The 19,063-nt window shown below is 39.1% G+C and overlaps 1 protein-coding gene across 1 annotated transcript in view; it reads left to right on the top strand.

Moving 5' to 3' along the window:
* Positions 1-3,216: 3,216 nt before the first annotated feature.
* pde4ba (phosphodiesterase 4B, cAMP-specific a) overlaps positions 3,217-19,063 on the top strand; it is a 145,557-nt gene continuing 129,710 nt past the window's right edge. Inside the window, exons 1-2 of the mRNA XM_031859534.1 lie at positions 3,217-3,556; positions 16,760-16,851. Of these exons, the coding sequence (XP_031715394.1) occupies positions 3,541-3,556; positions 16,760-16,851 (108 nt within the window). The 5' untranslated portion in view covers positions 3,217-3,540. The remainder of the gene's footprint in view (positions 3,557-16,759; positions 16,852-19,063) is intronic.

The raw sequence follows: 19,063 nt of genomic DNA, 5'->3' as shown, positions 1-19,063 counted from the left end.
GGTCGCTTGAGCAGATTAGAAATGCTTTGTGGTGCCAGAGAGACAAGAGATTTACAAAAAAAGGAAAAATCCAATTCTTTGTGTGAGAGAGGAAAAAGGAGCGCCATGATGAACTAATGTATTAGTAACAATGTCGTTACACAGCTAGTTATAGCCTGGTTTTCATTGCAATTCAACTCAAAACTGAAAAAATGAAGTGAGAAATGTACATAGTCACCAATGATGTTTTCATGTCTATTTTAGAAAGGCTTTCTGTTGCTGAAATCTGTTCGTTCAGGTGGATTCAAAGGGCTCACAACTCCTGTGCTTGGGTTAAAGTGGAAATTAATTTCACGACTAAAGGTCTTTTCTCAGAAATAGGATTCAAGAATAATTGAGACTGTCCTCCCAGGAGAAATGATATCTTTATTACCGTCAGGTTGTTTGAATTCAGGTGAGGAAGCCCTCTAGTGGCCGTAGGATTCACAACTTGTTTGTTTGGTGCAATAGAGGAAGAGCGACAATCCACAAGATATTGTACTTATTAACTGGTGACAACTGTTTGTATCCTCTTTCCCACCGACAGTCAATGTTGTTTTATTTTAACCATGGCCTTAACCATGTGGTTATTATTGTAACAATGACAATGAAGGTCCCCTTACCTGATCTTACTAACACTAACCAAGTCTTTATTGTGCCTGAACTTAACCAAACCTTCGATCTGTGTCGTCCTTGAGGGCACGGACAAACAACCATTTTGATGCGTTGGAGAAATTTGTGCTCTTGCTTGTGGCAGAACATGAGTTTTTTTTCTGTGGTTTGAGCATCAAAGATGAGTAACATCCATGTTTTGATCCTATTTAGATTATTTTAGTTACATTTTTATCCAACTGTACATTTTAACTGTGTGCACAGAAACTGTTCCCCACAGCCTCCAGTGGATTATATCAATGTCACAATGTATTTGACAGTGAAAAATCATATTTCTTTAAGCCATAGAAATCAGTGCAGAGCATCAGAGTCTCAACAGGGCTTAATGAACAGGGACGGACTGGAGACTGGAGCATTAGTGGAGTAACAACGTGACCTGGTGACACAGTGACAGACACCCAGATTTATTATAGAGAACTTCCAGAATGTGAGAACGGGCATTGACAAAGCATAATATATGAACTCACAAGAGAGTAATACTTCCTTTTTTTCCCACATTATTTGTCCTCTTGTAGAGCAGAATAGCACATTCTTAAAGCACAGATGATTTACTGCAACATGGAAATCTCTTCAGAAGTCATCTGTCGTTGTAAAAGGAAACAGATATAAAATGTAGGTTATGGGAATTCACTGAGCTCTCGTTTCTGAACAGCGCTCGTGATTTTAATCAGACTGTGAAACAACGTTATCTTCACATTATGTGCTCACAATCATCACACAAGCTCCAGATCACCCTCATACAGGGCAAAGGCCCTACTTACTAACACAACACTGAATGATTCTCTCAGGACAAAGAGTGATCTCTGAGAAGATGGCTGTTATTTGGCCTAATGTATGTTCATACAATATTTAATCAAAAGAGTGGCCACATTCCAATGGCTTTATGCTTCAATAAATCTTTCAATTTCTTCTCTTTGTCTTCAGTAGAGCGCGGTGGACATGTTAAGCCCTGCTGAGCACCCAGAGTGACTCCAAGTAAAAACAGCTGATCCATCTGAAGTGTTAACTGCACCTAAGAGTAAATTGGGTTTTGTTAACATAGTTTACACTGAGAGGTAACTTATCTGAAAGGTAAGGCAATGCAAGAAACAAATGCACACATTTCAGTGTAATTTTATATTCTAAAATTTAGGGCACCAAAGTAAAAATAAATCCTACACATCATGGCTTTAAAGGTGCAATATATAAGAAAGTGCAACATTGACAAAATGAACATTATCAACTGAATGTGAAGAAATAACAACTTTGACTTCATGCCAAAGAAGTCTATGTATTGTGTTGCAGAGATATCTACTAAGCATGCTAACCAGCTAGCCCCAGAGCATCCTGTCTTGTCATACCACTTGTACCTCGAGAGTCAATGGTGAGTCGCTGTAGTGTTCAGTCTGCCCTCAGTCCAACATGAGAGGACGAAAAAGTAGAGCTACCAGAGGATTTGCCAATCACGTTGAAGGTACAGTGTCGGTGTGCGTATAATGGTTTATTTATTGGATTAAACCTAAAGAGGCAGAAACAAGAAAATGGTGCATAATTTTAATTTTGTCTTCCCTGCTACCGGGGGACTCCAGAATATGGACCTTCAGTTAGCGGAGCTGTTGCAACTTGAATACAGGAATAAGTCTCTTGAAATCTCTGACCACTAGTTGTGAAACTTAAAAATGCTTCCAATGTAGGCTATGTGTATGAATTTAATGTTAAACCCAGATGTTATTGAATGTTGCAGAGTTTAATTAAAAGAGTCAATCACCACTAGTTGGCAGTGCCAGCAAGATGAATTGCCTGGAGGCAGTTACTCTTTCAATACACAATACTTTGTTCCAATAAAATAGTTTTAATTAGTTTGAACACAAAAGAACGTTACTTTTATTTCTATGCTTTGTTAATTAATATAGCTAAAACACATTTATTGTCTATTGTTGAGTTTAAGGTTGCATCAATGTTCATTTAAAAAATATTAATATTTAATTATACAATCATATTTTATCATTAACATATTAGACAATATTAAAATATCATGTATAAATGTAATATATCATTTAAAGCAAAGGCCCTATTTTCTACCGACTGAATGTGTGAACAAAATAATTCAAATTACGGCAACGCAGTATTTCTTAATTTATTAAGCTGAAAATTAAAAAAGCTAGAAATTGTTGAGTTTACAGATGTATAAATGTTAATATTTATTTAATATTTATGTCTATATTTATTCAATCATATTTCATTATTAAACAAAATCAGGCAGGTGAAAATCCCTTGTTTACAGTCCATTCCAAATCATCCTTACTAATAATTCTAAAGATTTAAAACAATAACATTAGATGCTTCTTCATGATCTCATTGCTGTTCATTCTGTGGTTGAGTGCTCGCTGATCCCACATCAGACTGAGAAGCTCTGGTCGTCTCTCTCGCTTTCTTTCTGCCTCTCAATTGGTCCACACTGCTGGGAGGGAGGGAGGGAGGGGATCGCCGAGTTTCACATGTATTTGATACGCGAAAGCCTTCAACCCTCTACTCACCAGCTGCTCTGTGCTGGAAGGGAGCTTGTAAGTGATGAAACGGACGAACAAGGATCGGTTTAATTAACGAGCCAGTTTTGTTTCTATTTACTTTTAATCGCGGAAAAAGTGAACAAGCAAGAAACCTCAGATCATGTGTGCACCAGAACCCGACCGAGGAGTGTGGATTACCCTGCTCGTTGGGGGCAGCTGTACCGTAAACTCCTACAGAGGATGGTGAAAATACACGCGCATACGGAATAAAAGATCTTCCCTTTTTTTGGACAGCTGCTGTTTTCCGTCAGAGAACAACGCGCAAAAGGCGTCGGGATTCCCTTTGTCCCCACGTGTGTGGATGAGCTGTGGAGAAGGTAATCAAGAAGCTTTTCCTTTCAGGTTGTCGAATTTAGATTTTTTTATTTCATTTGCGAGACGAGTTTGTGTTTTGATCCTGAAGAAAGGGGCTGGGTGAAAATGGGGAGATTTTTGGAGAGAAGATTTCGGTTGGCTTTGTTTGGCTCCTGTCACCGTTAAGTTCACCCTAGCCTCCCCCTCTTTCTTTTATTTATATTGGCAGACCCTATCAAAGGAGTGAACACTTGAACCCTACAAATTCCAGTATTCCTATCACATCCATGCAAGGGGATATAATGCATGCCTTTAACTAACTCTCAAATATCCACACTAATGTATAGTCTACAAATACTTGGCAGGTTGTAGGCTGTAACATGTCACCTTTCATTTTTAATTGGATATTGGTGCAGAACATCATTATTTGCTGGGCTCTAAGTTTCGTCTGCCCATCAGCCATCGATTCATATTAAACATGCTGGGGTCACTTTTCCATCAGCAGTATTGAACAGTATATAAATATCATCCACAGTGCTCATTAGTCCCGTGAGGAGACACACTGGCTATGTGGACGCTGCCTGTATAGTCAAAAACAGTGTTGACTTGACCGCTTTCAACAAGTGAATTATGTTATTACTATCCGAAAGAGGTGCATCTGTCAGAACCATATTTCCCCACATGTAGAGCTGTCAACACGTCCGCCTGTCACTGAGCTCGGCAACTTGATTTCCAGTTTTGCAGACAACAGCAGCTTCCCTGTTTTGCCATTTTTGGTCCTGACTGACCGTTTGACAGACTTCGTGGACAGATTGGTCTTGGCCTGTCTGACTTCTATTATCACATAATTACCATTTCTTTTTTTCAATCTGAAAACAAGAGCGTGTTTATGTATTCAGATCCTGAACTGGAATGCAAATTCGATTTAAGGGGAATTGCTCACAGGTCGAAAAAGCCAGTGTGAGGACTCCCAGTGGTGACTGATTCAAACCGGCCGGGTATCCTGCCTTGTGAAGGAAACTGTGAAGAAACACACAAATCAATCTGCTAACGGGCCGACTGGCTGACATTTGATTTTTTTCTTCCAGCATCTCTCTATGTTTTTGTCATTTCTGTCACTTTCTCAACTCACCCCTTGTCTTACTCATATACCTCTGATTCTACATCACCGATGCCCTGGCACTCTCTCCCCGCTCCCCCTCTTGCCTTCGACTCCTCATACCTCATACCTTTAAATCCTCCAGCTCTTCTCACATGCATCCCACATCTTCAGTCTTTAACTCTTTCTTCGTCTCACTGGAACAATTACATACGAGACTGGCTGTCAAGATCGACTTGTGCGAATTTACAATTACTTGATTGGTGTCATTATGGGGCTGAGAGTGGTTACACTATCCCACTTTGAGATTATAATTGAGTGCTGTGTGATGTGGGCACTTTCATTGCATAAAAAAAGTGTGTGTGGTGTTCATGTGTGATATGCATGCACATTAAACCTTTTGGATATTCATTACAGTAATCGTACATTCAGTAATTTAGCGCTCGGCATGCGTGCCATCCAATGAGCCGGCTTAGAATCGTGTACTGTACATTCACACAGTAAGTGGGCACACTGTATGATTAAAACACATCATTGCTATTCTGCAGGAATATCATAGCAAAAAAAAACAAAATCAGGCTTTCAAACGCTGATGAAAACCTGCTGGTGCCTCCTTTCTGCATGTTTTATTCATTTATTGATTATTTTAAAGAGAGTGCACCCATACACTCACCTTTTTGTAGTTTTTATTGTTTCCATGACACACAACAGAAATAGCTTTAGCAGGATTTAAGTCAGTGAGTGCACACATATAATAACTGTTTGTTTACCTCTGGGCACTACAGTCTAGCTCCTTCTTGAACTAGCTGACCTATTACTGTCATGAATCATGTTTTATGAACCCTAAAAGCAGTCAGTTAACCTGACAAAGTCAGACGTCACCTTTTGAGCTCCCTTTTTGTTAAGATATTTAAGTGTGAGAACCGCTTGAACTGGACTGATCTATGTTAGAACAATTGTTGAGTTCTTATATGTCTCAACGGATCTTAAAACTCCCAAACCTTGTGAACTTGTAGCTGTTGGCCTAGTTCTCTTTTTATTATTACTTGAGGAGCATTTCAAGCTATCATTAGAGAGCTGACGGTAGAGAGATGACAGGAAATAAGGGGAGAGAGAGATGAGGAATGATATGCAGCAAAGGTCCAGGCTGGAAGAGAACTGGGGACTTTGGGGTTCACGGTCGACGTCTGAATCAATAAGATAGCAGGGAGCGCCGCTAGGCTTATCTATAGCCCTCAATGGATTCATCAATAGAACTCAGTGGTTAGAAATTTGATACATCTGAACACCTGCTTTATTTTTTAAGGTTCAAAAATCTTAAGCAAACACCATTGATGTCTCATTGAGAGGTTAGTTAACCCATTCAGACGTAGGAAGGGTTTCTGGTGATGTGAGGAGGCAAAAGGAGAAGACTCTCTTTCATCGCACATCCTACTCAAAAAAAGATCTACAGTATCTGCTGCTTGTCAGACTACAGTGACATTGTGGGCTGCCATTGCAAAGGTAATTAGAGATACAAGAATTTCACAGCTGCATTTTTACACCTTAAAGGTGTATATTTATGCTTTTGGCCATAGACAAGTTCTGCCTTTCAACTGTCCACTGCCCAGTAGGCTTCCACCACCGATCCTTTAATACATGTGATATTCTTCTCTGTAGTTAAACACCATGTTCCACTTCACAGTTGTTCTTACTCTGCAGTCCCTGCCTGTCACTCAGCCGATAATCCTGTCATTTTAATTGCAATATGGATTATTTGAACGTGCAGCTCAATGGCAGGGCTCAATTCAGATCTAAGCAGGGATAATAAAAGGTCAGGCCACTTTCCTTGGCCTGGCCGTGAGGATTATGTTGTTTTTTTTTTGCCAGCAAGGTGTAGTTAAAGCCAATTTATTGGTTATTGAAAACTGTTATTTATGCTACTGTTTTTTTTGAGTGACGCCATCACTATATTTGGCCTTTTTTTTTTGGAGTTGGTTAAATACACTTGGCAGCTCCCCCAGACGGAAGATGCATCTGTTAAATATCCCTCATTTAAAGAGCGTTTAAAAAAATCTATTGAAAACAGGCCAACGTGGGGCTTGCCAACAATCAGTTACCTTTGTTTTTGAGAGTTTTCAGGGTGGGCATATGACACTTGTTTACGTGTACACGATCCTGCGATGGCTTGTGTTTTGTAACCGTCATATGCCTGCTGCTGTTTTTTCTTGAAGGTGTAGTGTCAAAGCTAGGCAAAGATTCGTACATTAGGCCCCAGGAGAGACCGTTTCCTCTTGTGTTCTGCATGATGTTAATAGCATCTGCATACATTGTGGCTATTGTGTGAGCAGTAGATACTCATGGCGAATGGCCTTGAGGAAACAGAGGTAAACACACAAATGGTCAGACAGGGATCCTGACAAAATATTGCTAGCTCAATTTGTGCAAACTGAAGTCAATAAAAAACAGGAAAGCTAAAAGCAAGTTAACGAGATACAATTTGTCTAATAGTAAAATTGGTCGAGCTCGTCATAAATGCAAGGAATCTAAATAATAAGGCATAAGATAATGAGAATTGATATGCCTTATATATTTCTGTGTTGTTTTTATGGTAGTTAATAGCTGTTCTGTTCAAATACTGCGAATATCATGTGATTGAGGCAGATCCACTTTCCCACTTTCACTTAAGAAGATGTCATCCTTAGTGTTTTCCGTCATTCCACATATCAAATTGTAGTTTAACAACAGAACGCTCCTCCTCTTCTTGTAGCAGCCATTTATAAATCTCCAGATCCATCCAGCCATCATTGTATCATCTTCACTGGGCCTTTTTAAGTGGGCTTCCACTTTTCTGGTCGATAGAGGCAAGGCAGGATAATGCCCACAGCTCTATATGCCAAATGGAATTGATATATAATGGTGGATACACAGGTGGAGCAGAGACAGCTGTTTCAGCCCATGCATTAGTGTGGGAAAATAGTTGAGAAAGAAATGTAGACTAAGAGGTTGTCAGCCAACTATAATTACAACAGTGACAGTCAGAGCACATTTCATGATAATTGGCTTTTTGTTGTAAGTATGGAGCGGAAAGAAGTGTTCCCATTTTCATTGAACTGTCAATGCCACATCTGCACACTTTCATTCTCCCTCTTGTACATAATACTACCTCGGAAGATAGTAGTGCACCTGTGATCTGAGACATCTTTCGTCACGTGCAGCCTGAAGGTTACAGAGTCTACCGAGCTGAGATAAAAAATAGTTCTAAGTTCATTCTTACCCTTATTTACATTTGTTGAGAAAAAACAATTTCACCTCAAGGTCCACATAGTGGTCGTTATGGAGTTTTCGATGAATGCGGTACAATAGCAGATGAAGATTACCCAGTATAAGTTTCATGCACACTGTGGCTCCCTGAGGCTATCTCTGGGAGGTTTTGTGAAATGTGTCATAGTTTGACACACTTAAAAGTCTGCGTAGATGGCTTCTTTGTTATACTACCTAATGTATCCTGTCTGTATATTTGCTCTGTTGTAATTCTGTGGGTGAGCAGTGATGTGTATGGAATTACAGCTGTGGACGAGGGGATTAACCCATGACAGCCGTTTGGTTATGATTGGGTCAAACACGGGTTGATCCCATGGACATAATCCTATGTCAAACAGATTGTGTAAAAATGGTATACTTACCAGCTGAAATGATGCAGTGCAAGTTCAAACATGCTTTGCTGTATCAACAGTATTATTATACAGTTATATTTTGTTTTTAATTTGAGTGTCTGTTACATAATTTCAATCAAGCAATCAAACTACTTTCAGACCTTTTATTCATATTAAAAAATAAATAAATTGTCACGCCAAGAAATCAAGCAGGGGTTGCTGGGATGCATGAAACACGGCTGTGTTTGTGTGTTTGAAATGACAACATTTACATCAGGGTGTGAAAATGGAGACGAGAGCGAAACACAGAAAAAAAGAGCCTTTTGCTCATTAGGGAACTCCCTGAGTACTGATTTTCTGTCAGAGATCACACTGATGATCTCTGTGAGAGGAAAGTGAAATCTCCAGACAGAATGGACCTTTTCTGTCAGCGGATGAATCATAAATTGGTCGGAAGATTTTCTACAGTTGGTTCAGGATCTAGAATTTGCATGAGGGGAGTTTAGAAATGGATCTTAAAAAAAACGTGATTTAAGGTCAACTGTTATGTTGCTGGAGCACTTTTTTAATGCTGAAATGGACTATTTCCTCAAGGTTAGTAATTTGATACATTGGCTGAGTAACCCTGGGTTTGGGAAAAGAAACTAGGTGAAAAACCACAGCTGAAAAAGAACAATGTTCAAGCTATGAATCTATTTCCACTGCTCTTACTCGTGCTTTGTGATTTTTCTCCTCTTCACTTTTCTCATGTGGGAGGCTTTCAGAGACTGTAGGCTGCAGAACCATGTTATAATATAGTTTCACATACAGTATATCCCTCTTCAGTGTGTCACGAAACTTTGTTTGAGAAAAAAAAAAAGTAATATTCTTTGTCTTCTTAGCTGGGCAGCTAAGAAGGCAAAGGATTGGAGTATTTGGCCTATGTAATACTCTCCTTAGTTCTAGCACAGGTTGTGATGTTGTGTTTATAACCAAAGGGAATTTGTCTCCATTTTAGATTTTGAAGGGCTTTAATTTTGAAATGCTACATCAGAATGTCCTGGTTCTCTCTGAGTGAGACTATATGATGTTTACTCCAGAGTAAACATCATATGGTAGCAGATGTGACACTATTATCTTGTCCCCAGGGGACAAAATCAATAATGACACTTTTTAACTCACTAACTCAAATGTATAGCTCAGCCAAGATGGGCCCTTACAACTGAAATAAATTAAAGTTACCTTGATAGCATGTTTAATAGTACACATTAAGTCGTATTGCTACACTGTTTGGTAGAGTTTGTGAAATATATGGAGTAGATTTGTGCTAATTTTATGCCAATGATTGCAGCCAATTTTAGATTTTATCTGTGGTGGGGAGAACTAGCCTGAGGCCGCTAGCATGAGGGCGGTATTTACAGCTGTAATTACTCAGTGTGGTGACTCCCACTTAGGTGGTAACCTAAATGTCCTGTCAGGGACCACATGTTGCACTATTGTAGGTCTGAGGTTCCTAATGAGCATGTAGATGAAGACTTTTCTAAAGTTAGAGAAAAACCTAGTAATAATCCGTCAATGATTTTTCTATTTTTGCTCCTGTCTCTGCACATCAATGAAGAAGAGTCATGTTACAAATCTTTTGCTCAAGTTGAAGCATTGTTAACTTGAAAGGATGCTTCTGCATCTCGCTTTGCATCACGTCAGATGATTATTGTCTCTATCTGTATGCATTAAAGCAGCAGTTCTTTAAAAATGTTTACAGCCCTTTAAGGCTCCCTTCAGACAGCGCTACGCTTACACTCTGGTGGACCAAAGGGCTCCCATGAACGTGTTAGCAGTGCCTCGATTTACTGTTCAGACGATGCATCACAAAGAAAATACAAAACATTCAAAGATTTGAAAAAATAAAATAAAATAAAGAATTGTTACCTGCACCACAGGAAAGAAAGAAATACTCGTATTTATGTGTATTACTACAGGAAGTGAATTTTAACACAGGGTTTACCAAACTGAGATGATATCCCTGATGGAAGCTTTCCAAAGCACCGTTGCCTGGACATCTGAGTGCTTTAAACTGGATTGGTGCAGAGGAACTGCTAGTGGATAAAGAGGATTCAAATCATATAACAATTTTTTGAAAGATAATTTGTTGAAAGGGTTTTTCTTTCATTTATGGAGGAAGGAATATAAGATTGCTTTTCTGCATTCAGTACGGTGTCATTATCAAGTCTGTTCCCCCACATTCAATTATTTTGTGCTATTGTGAGACAGCAATTTTATACAGTTTTACTGCTTTTTGCTTTATACCGAATAGTGTTATGTTTATCTCTCTGATATCTATATTGAATATAAAATTGAATATAGTATGACAATAGCATAAGGTACACTGAATAAATCAGTTTTTCATCCAGCCAGTAAACCTTATGTAAAAGAAGAACTGAAGGACGAAATACTGCCAAGCTGCTCCGTGTTAGCTTGAGACTGAGAGCAGTATGCTTCTGCTGTCAGTAAGTTAAATAACACTGAGCTTTTCATGAGGCTTCATAACTATGGTAACTGATAAAGATAGATTATTATCCATACAATCAATTTACCAATAATCTATAGACATGTATGCATGATTTTTGATGTAAAGAGGAGGGCATTCTTGCTCTGCTGAAACTGAAGCCCAAAAATATCAGGAATATGAAAACTGAATTATTTAACAAGAGGGTGAAAAAAATAACATGTCCGTTACACATTTAGAATAATAATTCTTCCAGCAAGTATTTAATTTGTGACGGGTTGTGTAGTGACTGGCTCATGGACTTCCATTGTTTGCCATACCCTCTCCCTCTTGTCTCTGTTAGTGGATTTCGAAAAATTAAAATGTCCTCAATGTAATCTTAACTTTGTTCAGGTTTTATGACGTCTAAGCTAAGGATTCAGAATCTGTGGAGGATTAAATTGTATGTTAAGGGTGTTCTAAGTATTCATTTATACAAGGCCAAAACATCACAATACTCACAGTTCTTAGAATTTTGTTAAGCTTCTTTGTATTGGAATCACGTTATCAGTGTGTGCACTCTGCCTCTGTTGCTGTCCCCCTTTCGCTCACAGACAGACACAGTCATGCACCCACACGCATAAAGACGTATGATGATCAAAAACATGATGAGGTAAAAATGTCAAGATGTGGAGCAGTGTGGATACTTTCTGATGTTATTATAAATCATGCTGCAGAACCAGTCGTATAGCATGCTTTATTATATAGAGAAGGAATTACAAAGAATATCATACAAATAGACATTATTGGATTTGTCCAATAATGTCCATATTTTATGTTTTTTGTTGCACGCCTTTCATCTACTGGCATGATGCAAGAGCATGACAGATTATAGTGAATGAATGCAGACAGGCTGAACTGCTCTGTTCCTGAAGAATCTGATTTCCTTTCATTTCCACCGTGGATTGACACTGCGACATTAATTGTCACTTAATTGTCATCTTTCTTCAAGTCTTTTTCTTCAAGTCTTTGGAGTCTTTCAACCATTCCATGGATCTCTGTGTTTTATAGCCCCCTTACTCAGGCTTTTAACTCCTGAAGTAAATTAACAAAAAGCAAAAGGTAGAAATTCCAGTAATATTCAAATTGGACACTTAATAACGGGTAATATAACGACTAAAATGGAAATATAGGGGTTGTTTGTTCAGGTAGTGATAACCATGCCATGTGCATAGAAAAACACATGTTGACCATATCATTATCATACATAATTGTAAACTTTTAGATTTATAAATATATTATAGATAGTTTCATTATAGCAGAACAGGCTTTAGACATAAAAAGGAGCGACAGCACATCGTTGCATGAATTTAGTAGCTAGCTCCTGCGCAGAACATGAGATATCTAGTGGACCAGAAGCCTGTGGTCTGAGAAGTTATAGGTGGAAAGTGGCGAGGGCCTCTGGTTTAGAGACCACAGCCACTGGAGGAACTTTGAAAAGGACAGAAGCATGGTCAGAAACAAGCATGTTGATTGTCTGGAAATTGAAATACCCTCGTTCAAAATTACCAAAGCTTAACTCCCCTTGGAAAATGTCCGGTAATTTCCCAACCCTTTGAGACCCTATGGAACCGAGAAGATCGAACGTAAAGTCAGGCAACAGATATGTGAACCAGAGGATGGGTAGACTGAGAGCTGCTTAGATTCTGCTTCTCCTCCTCCAACAGGTGTCCCACTGCGCCAGTCAGTCAACAGGACAGTCAGGTGTGGAGCTTGTTATCTCCACTCTATTTGGCTGATACAGCCAAGACACCTCCCAATCACGTTGCATGTGAACCCGAGTGCGCATGTATATTGGAGGTAAGAGATCAGATGTGACCGAACATCATGTCACATTTTGCCATGACACCTGCCTGAAAGTGTCTCCCATGTGTGACATTTGAAATGATATATCTGTGAACTGCAGTCTGGGGAATTGGTTGGGTTTCTTAGGTATTTCTGTGTGATCCATTGACTGCCTAATGGCTTAGAGAGGAAGTGTTTGCCTTTTAAGCACCACTTAGGTAGACTCTCTAGTTTGGACAGTAAGATACTGCACTTTGTACCTCCAATATTAGGTATGCCTGCCAGGAAACAGGGAATTATGTGAAGCTGGGTCAAGAGGCTCATTCACTTCTAGAATTATACATGAAACAAAAACCATAGAAAGGGACATTTTTGTGGTTCAGACTCTTCAGTGACTTCTAGTTAGTTTTGACAAAGCAGTACCATATTACTGTGATTAGAATGTAATCGTGCATAACATTTTACACAACACTTGCAGCAAGCCAATCTACCTTTTTAAATTATGACATTACACAGCAGTGTATGTTTGCTATTACAATCCCATTATCAGATTATTTAATGTGTGCGTTTGTTGCCAAGCAAAAATACTTCCAACAGCTCTGTTCAGAATGGTGTTTATGATGTCGTGCTTAATGTTATCACCTTTCTGCCACTTTCTCCGTTTGGCTGCAAGTGAAAGGCGAGGCCATGTTCTCATTTAAGAAAAGCAGATGACACTTTAACTCCGACGCTTCAGAGATAATCTTTGTATTATTATGCGGAGAGCATGCATGGGTTAGTTTGATTGCTAGAAGGCGTTGTTTGTGTGTCTTCTGTCTTCACACCTGTCTTCCCTAATGTTCTCAATTAGGCAGAAGTAACGCTAATTAGGATTACCCCATAATGCACACACACACACACACACGCCACACTACTCCTTAGGAGCACTGTGCGTCATCCACTGAGTTACCGCACTAATCTGTGTCCATAAACTGCTGTCTACATCTGTGCCGCCGAGCACAATTTTCAGATGTGCTGCGAAACACAAATGTCTTTTGTACCCACTAATTATCTGCTAATGGTGAACAGATTGTCATCCCCACGGAGAAGGCTTGCCTTTCACCTGAAACTATCTTAACCAAACACGATGGGGAGAAACAACTATCTTTAGCATTTGCACCAATTAAGTCTGGTGTGCATACTTTTTAATGGAAGGTTTAGGATGTATGCATCACGTCTAATGACGAGTGAGGGAACAAATTAATTTGCATCTATTTAAACAATATTTCTTTCCTAAAAAGTGATTGTTTTCGAGACATACTGCTACCAGAGACAATGTAGGCTCAAAAAAAGGGAAGTTAGAAAATCCACATTGCAGTGCAACTTCCTTCAAGACCATTGAGATTCGAACTACGATCATTCGTCAGCAACTTTGCTAACTATAAAAGGGATGTACACATGCCTTTGAGCTATCCTAGAAATCACTAGTAGCGGACAGTCGTCTTTGCTGTAAAGGTTAGACAAATTACACCGTGAAAGGACATTTTAATAGAAATTCATTATCAGTTAATGGTGCTGACTTGGGCTCTTGTAGCAGCCCGGACACATTCATGTCCATGCTTTGAAGAGGAATCCTGCATGTTCATTCACAGTGTTTGCACTTCTGTTACTGCATTTAGGTGGCGTCATGGGATTGTTTTTATGTAATGGTGGTGTCAAGGTTGTCCTGTCCTTTCCAGCTGAAAGATGCCCATCTGCTTCAAGGGCAAGAACTGTCCTTTACCATTTGATTTTGGAAAATACACTTGTTCTCGCATAGAGAGTTTGATGAGAAGATTGATACCAGTCCCATGTCTGTATGGTAAATATGACGCTGGAGCCAGAAGCTGGTTAGCTTAGTTTATGGGATTTAACAAAGAAAATATATGAATGTATTTACCAAATTTCTTGAACTATTCTACTAAGCAGAAAGACCTTATCTAGTCGTCCTACTGAGTCTCCCTCGATCTTCCTCTGCTTCCTAATTTCGCACCTCATTCTCAATAAATGAATTCTTCTTACTTTATCCTCCAGCTTTTTGTCTTTATTTCATTAAATCCTCTTTGACCTGCTTGCATGTAGCTCTCTTTACCATTCTCTATTCTCCATCTTCATATCGTCTTCTGAACCCCTCCTCCTCTAATTTTGCCTGATCTTCCCTGAAACAGTCTCTTTCATCTTTTACCGTCAGTCCCTCCCTCTGTATTGCTTTTTTTCCGCTGCTGATGGTAATCTCCCCGTCTCTTTTCTATGTTGAAGGAAAAAAAACAAAAACCTTCATGGGTCACAAGAGGACATATGAGTTCTTAGGGCCTTTAACGACTGAATAGGCTCATTAGAGAGAAACAGGCTCAATGACTTTTGAGTCACTCTTGTCTTCTGCTTTTGAATGATGAGCATGGGGGGAATTAAAGTGTGCTGAACCAGTATGGCTGCTTCAGGTTTCATTGTGTCTTATTGAGAGGAATAATTACAAAAATTACAATTTGTTGAGGCACAAGAGAAAACTAATAAGGATTAGCAAAATGGAAAGATTATTTGAAGACATCAGATGAAGAGCTGAGGGACTCGTGATGGGTGTTAATCAGTTGTGTAGTTCATGTGTGTTCATTTGTCTATTGATCATTATGTTCACTATGTAGTTTTTATAGTTGCGTTATATAAAATTATATTCTTACAGCGACTCAAAAGCAGAGGCTGTTTTCTCTAATTTGGGTCCATTAGCAACACAATCAGATAAATGTCAGGACTGTTGTTTGTAATTAAAGTATTCATAACCTGTGACCCAGTTCAGACAGACAACCTAAGTAGCTCTTTAACATTCACACATGACATACTCTCTTATTCTTTAAGTTGTCATCCTTGTTGACCTATACTTGTATACTATACATGTAGTTTGCAGTAGACTTTCAATGCACATGTTTCTATATTTAGTAGCCTCATATACTTGATTTCATTATTTGTATCAGGGCTGCAACTAATACTTGTTTACATTATCAGTTCATCCGGCAATTCTTTTTTTGATTTATTTTTGGTCCATAACATCAGAGATGCCCATCACAACTTTCCACAGACCAAGGTGATGTCTTCAAATGTCCCTAAATGTCTTTGATATTCAGTTAACTGTAACAGAAGACTGAGAAAACCAGAAGATAGAACTGAATGCATCTCTATTCCCTATATTCTGTAGTTTTCAGAGCTGTACTTTTTCAGCTACATCTATTAGTTGAAGACTGTTTTTAGTTATCTTAAGTTGAATACACTACATGCGATTTGCTTTCTTTGTTTTTTTTTACTATAAGAGGATGCTGCAGTATCTATCCTGTTGTCACATAATGGTAATTTGTGCAGACAGCCGGACAGCCAGGCAGCTGTTGATAATTTAAATGTCCACATATTTCTATTCACAATGATTCAACTCGGTAGTGAAAAACAGAAGCAGAAAATTGCCTAGAAAGCATTAAATAATCACAAAGTTCTACACAACCTCACCTAAAACCTTTGTTTTTCAGAAAATGTGTTTTTCAGTTGTGTTCCCATGTTCCCTTTAAGCTGTGGTTTTTCATCCGTGGATGCTTATGTGTGCACATTAGTAGCATATATTTACAAAGGACTGCAACCATTAGTGGATCAATTGATAAGTCAGTCAACAGAAAATGTGTCGTGATTAATGTTTCATTTAAAATTCTCTGCTGCCGCTTCTCTATTGTGAGGTAATTGTCTAATTGCAATTAGAGTATTTTTAGGTTTTTACTTTTGGATGGACAAAACAAGACATTTGTTGATTTTAACAAGGACTCTGAGAAAACTGCATGATTTCATATATGATGTCGTGCAGAATCTGACCCGGTGGCACCCATGACGAGTACTAAGAATAACTACATAGAAATAGACAATTCTCCCTGCTGGCCTCCTTTACTGATGGTCATATAGAGGCATCAGTATTCATTTGAGACTGTTTAAAAGTTTCTCACAGCAGCTTTAAGGTACAAAAAGGTTGTATCCCCATGTCTAGCAATGAAACTGTAAGCTTTTGGAAAAACTCACCAGCAGCAATTTTTCAGAAACAATGTTTCAACTCAAGATAATCCATCAACCTCAACGTCAACCGTCTCGTAGCAACTTGTTCTAAAAAAACAACATACTTGTCTATTTGTGTTTCCAGGTGTTCATGTGAAGCTGTGGTTTGACAGCGAGGGAGATACTCAAGGAACGATGAGGAAGAGCAGGAGTGTTCTCACAGTGTCTCTCAACAATGTAAGTCATCATGTGCTTAAAAATATTGACCTTGTTGTAAAGTAAGAGCCCTCATTAGTGTTCAGGGTTGAAATCTAACACAAATGTATTCCTTGTTCTTACTAATCCAACACAAAATGTTTTTTATATCAGCAATAGAGACTGAAAAAGAGGCATACACACTGAGTAGCAGGCATACATCTCTGACTGAGAGGGACAGAGACAGATTTGTCTTTGTAACAGTGTGGATCATGAACAATTAGGATGTAGAGTTTTCTACTGGCAAAAGCAGGACACTTTAAGCTGTGACTGTGTGTCAGGACAGAGCAAAAAGCAGAGATGAGACGTTCTCCACATCCACAGAGAATACAAGATGGTATATTTTCTTTGCAATGCTCTCAATCTTTCCTTTCTTTGTTAGTCACCCTGTGTTTTGAAAGCTCTGTTCTTTGCTTTGTCTGGCTCTCTCCTCCTCCATCACACCTCTTGCTCAAAGTTTCTCCTTTGTTAGGTCCCATTTTCTCCCCGTTCCATTTTCCTCTGTCTCTGATCTCAATCTGGATCACAGGTCTTATACGTGTGGTGTGATGTTTAAACTCCACCAGCTACTGTTGTTTGCAAAATGTTGTGTGTAGTCTTTTGCACCTCAGCACAACACACCCTGCATCTACGTCTTAGTTGTATCTACTACTGATCCTTGCCACCAACTTAAATGTATGCATGTGGAGAGCTAATCTTTTGTCAACATATTATATTCATGTGTCAATGTTGTTTTTTAGTGACAACTTAATGCCTTTTTTCATTGCAACAATGTTCGTACTGAACATATATGAAAAGAATCTGCATTTTTCATTACTTGTCCACCCAGCACACAGTCTCACATAATCCTGTGGGAACAGTGGCCTCGTTTTAGGCCTATTTATCTTTTGATTGAAAAAAAAACTGCTAATGTGCTTAGGACTGATGACTGCAGGTGAGCCCGCAAAGTTTTTTTTTTTTTTTTTTTTTTTTTTTTATCTGGAGCATTCACTACAGACACTTCACTACAGGACTTCTTCGTAAAAGTCCAACACTCTTAGACCTACTAAAGGACTTGGTGAAGGTAACGGAGAGCTTGTATTCATGGTTGAATCCTGATTTGATGTATAAGATAACACAAAGACTCAAGGCTCCGGTAAATATGTTGAGTGCTTTTAACAGCCATCAACCTCCTTGAATTGCACAACATTACCAGCACACTCTGCACACACCACACTTGCTTTTGCAAATCAATTGCATTCACGTGTAGGAGAAAGGGTTGAGAAAGCTCATGTGTATGGCACCTGCAGATTTATCCGGTACTCTCATGCTGTATGGACAGAAACATGCAGGTGCAGTTAACAGTCCACACTCATCACATCAACACATCTTGCCTCAGGTTTGGGTGTCTGACGTGCCGACCTGAGCCGGCCGACCCCATCGCTGTAGTTGTCAGCAGCGGTCTGTGGGAGGGAGATTATATGAGTATGAGACGCTGTGTGTGTAGAGATCTTGATAATGATAATAATAATGATACGTTAATAATGGTAATGATGGTAATCAAATGGAGGCGGAATGTGAGAACAAAAGACAGATGAATCAGCTGAGTATCTGCTCTCTGCTTTGACAAGGGCGGATGCAGATTTTGAAGCTTAAAAGTAGTTTAGTGCAGGAGTGGTGGGTGGTGTTACCGTTCAGACGGTTCAGTAAGTTTATGATGGCACACCTGGTATTGGGTTTCTCTCGTCACAGCAGGGGAGGCCTTTCACAACAAGCATTTGCACTGGAATCTGCGCAGGCTATTGTGTACTTGACTTCTACGGGATTTTATAGGCTCCAGACTGTACTTGTACTTTCCTGCGGAGAGGGGTAAGAGAAAAGGGGAAATGCTACTTCAGAGACCGGTTGGATGTTAAAAAACAGATACTGGAGTTAGTGAACACATGCATGTAGAGGCTTTCAAACAGGACATTTAATGATACAGAGCGACACTGAAGCGTGTGTATATCCGCTTCAGATTAAGACTAGTATGTGTCTTTAAAGTACATAGAACTAGGTTTTACATATAAACTCAGAGGTATAGTTCAGAACTTTGTGTAGCTTAGCTTTGCTTCTCATAAAGATTGAAAGCAAGGGGAAATGGCTAGCATGGCTCAGTCCAAAGTTAAAATATAAAGCCTACGAACACCTCTATAGCTGTCTAATTAGCATGTAT

The sequence above is a fragment of the Anarrhichthys ocellatus genome, unplaced genomic scaffold (genome assembly GCF_004355925.1).
Source record: "Anarrhichthys ocellatus isolate YVR2014 unplaced genomic scaffold, GSC_Weel_1.0 scaffold22, whole genome shotgun sequence".
Classification (NCBI taxonomy): domain Eukaryota; kingdom Metazoa; phylum Chordata; class Actinopteri; order Perciformes; family Anarhichadidae; genus Anarrhichthys; species Anarrhichthys ocellatus.
The sequence above is the reverse complement of the archived record's forward strand: the minus strand, read 5'-3'. Positions and strand labels throughout refer to the sequence as shown.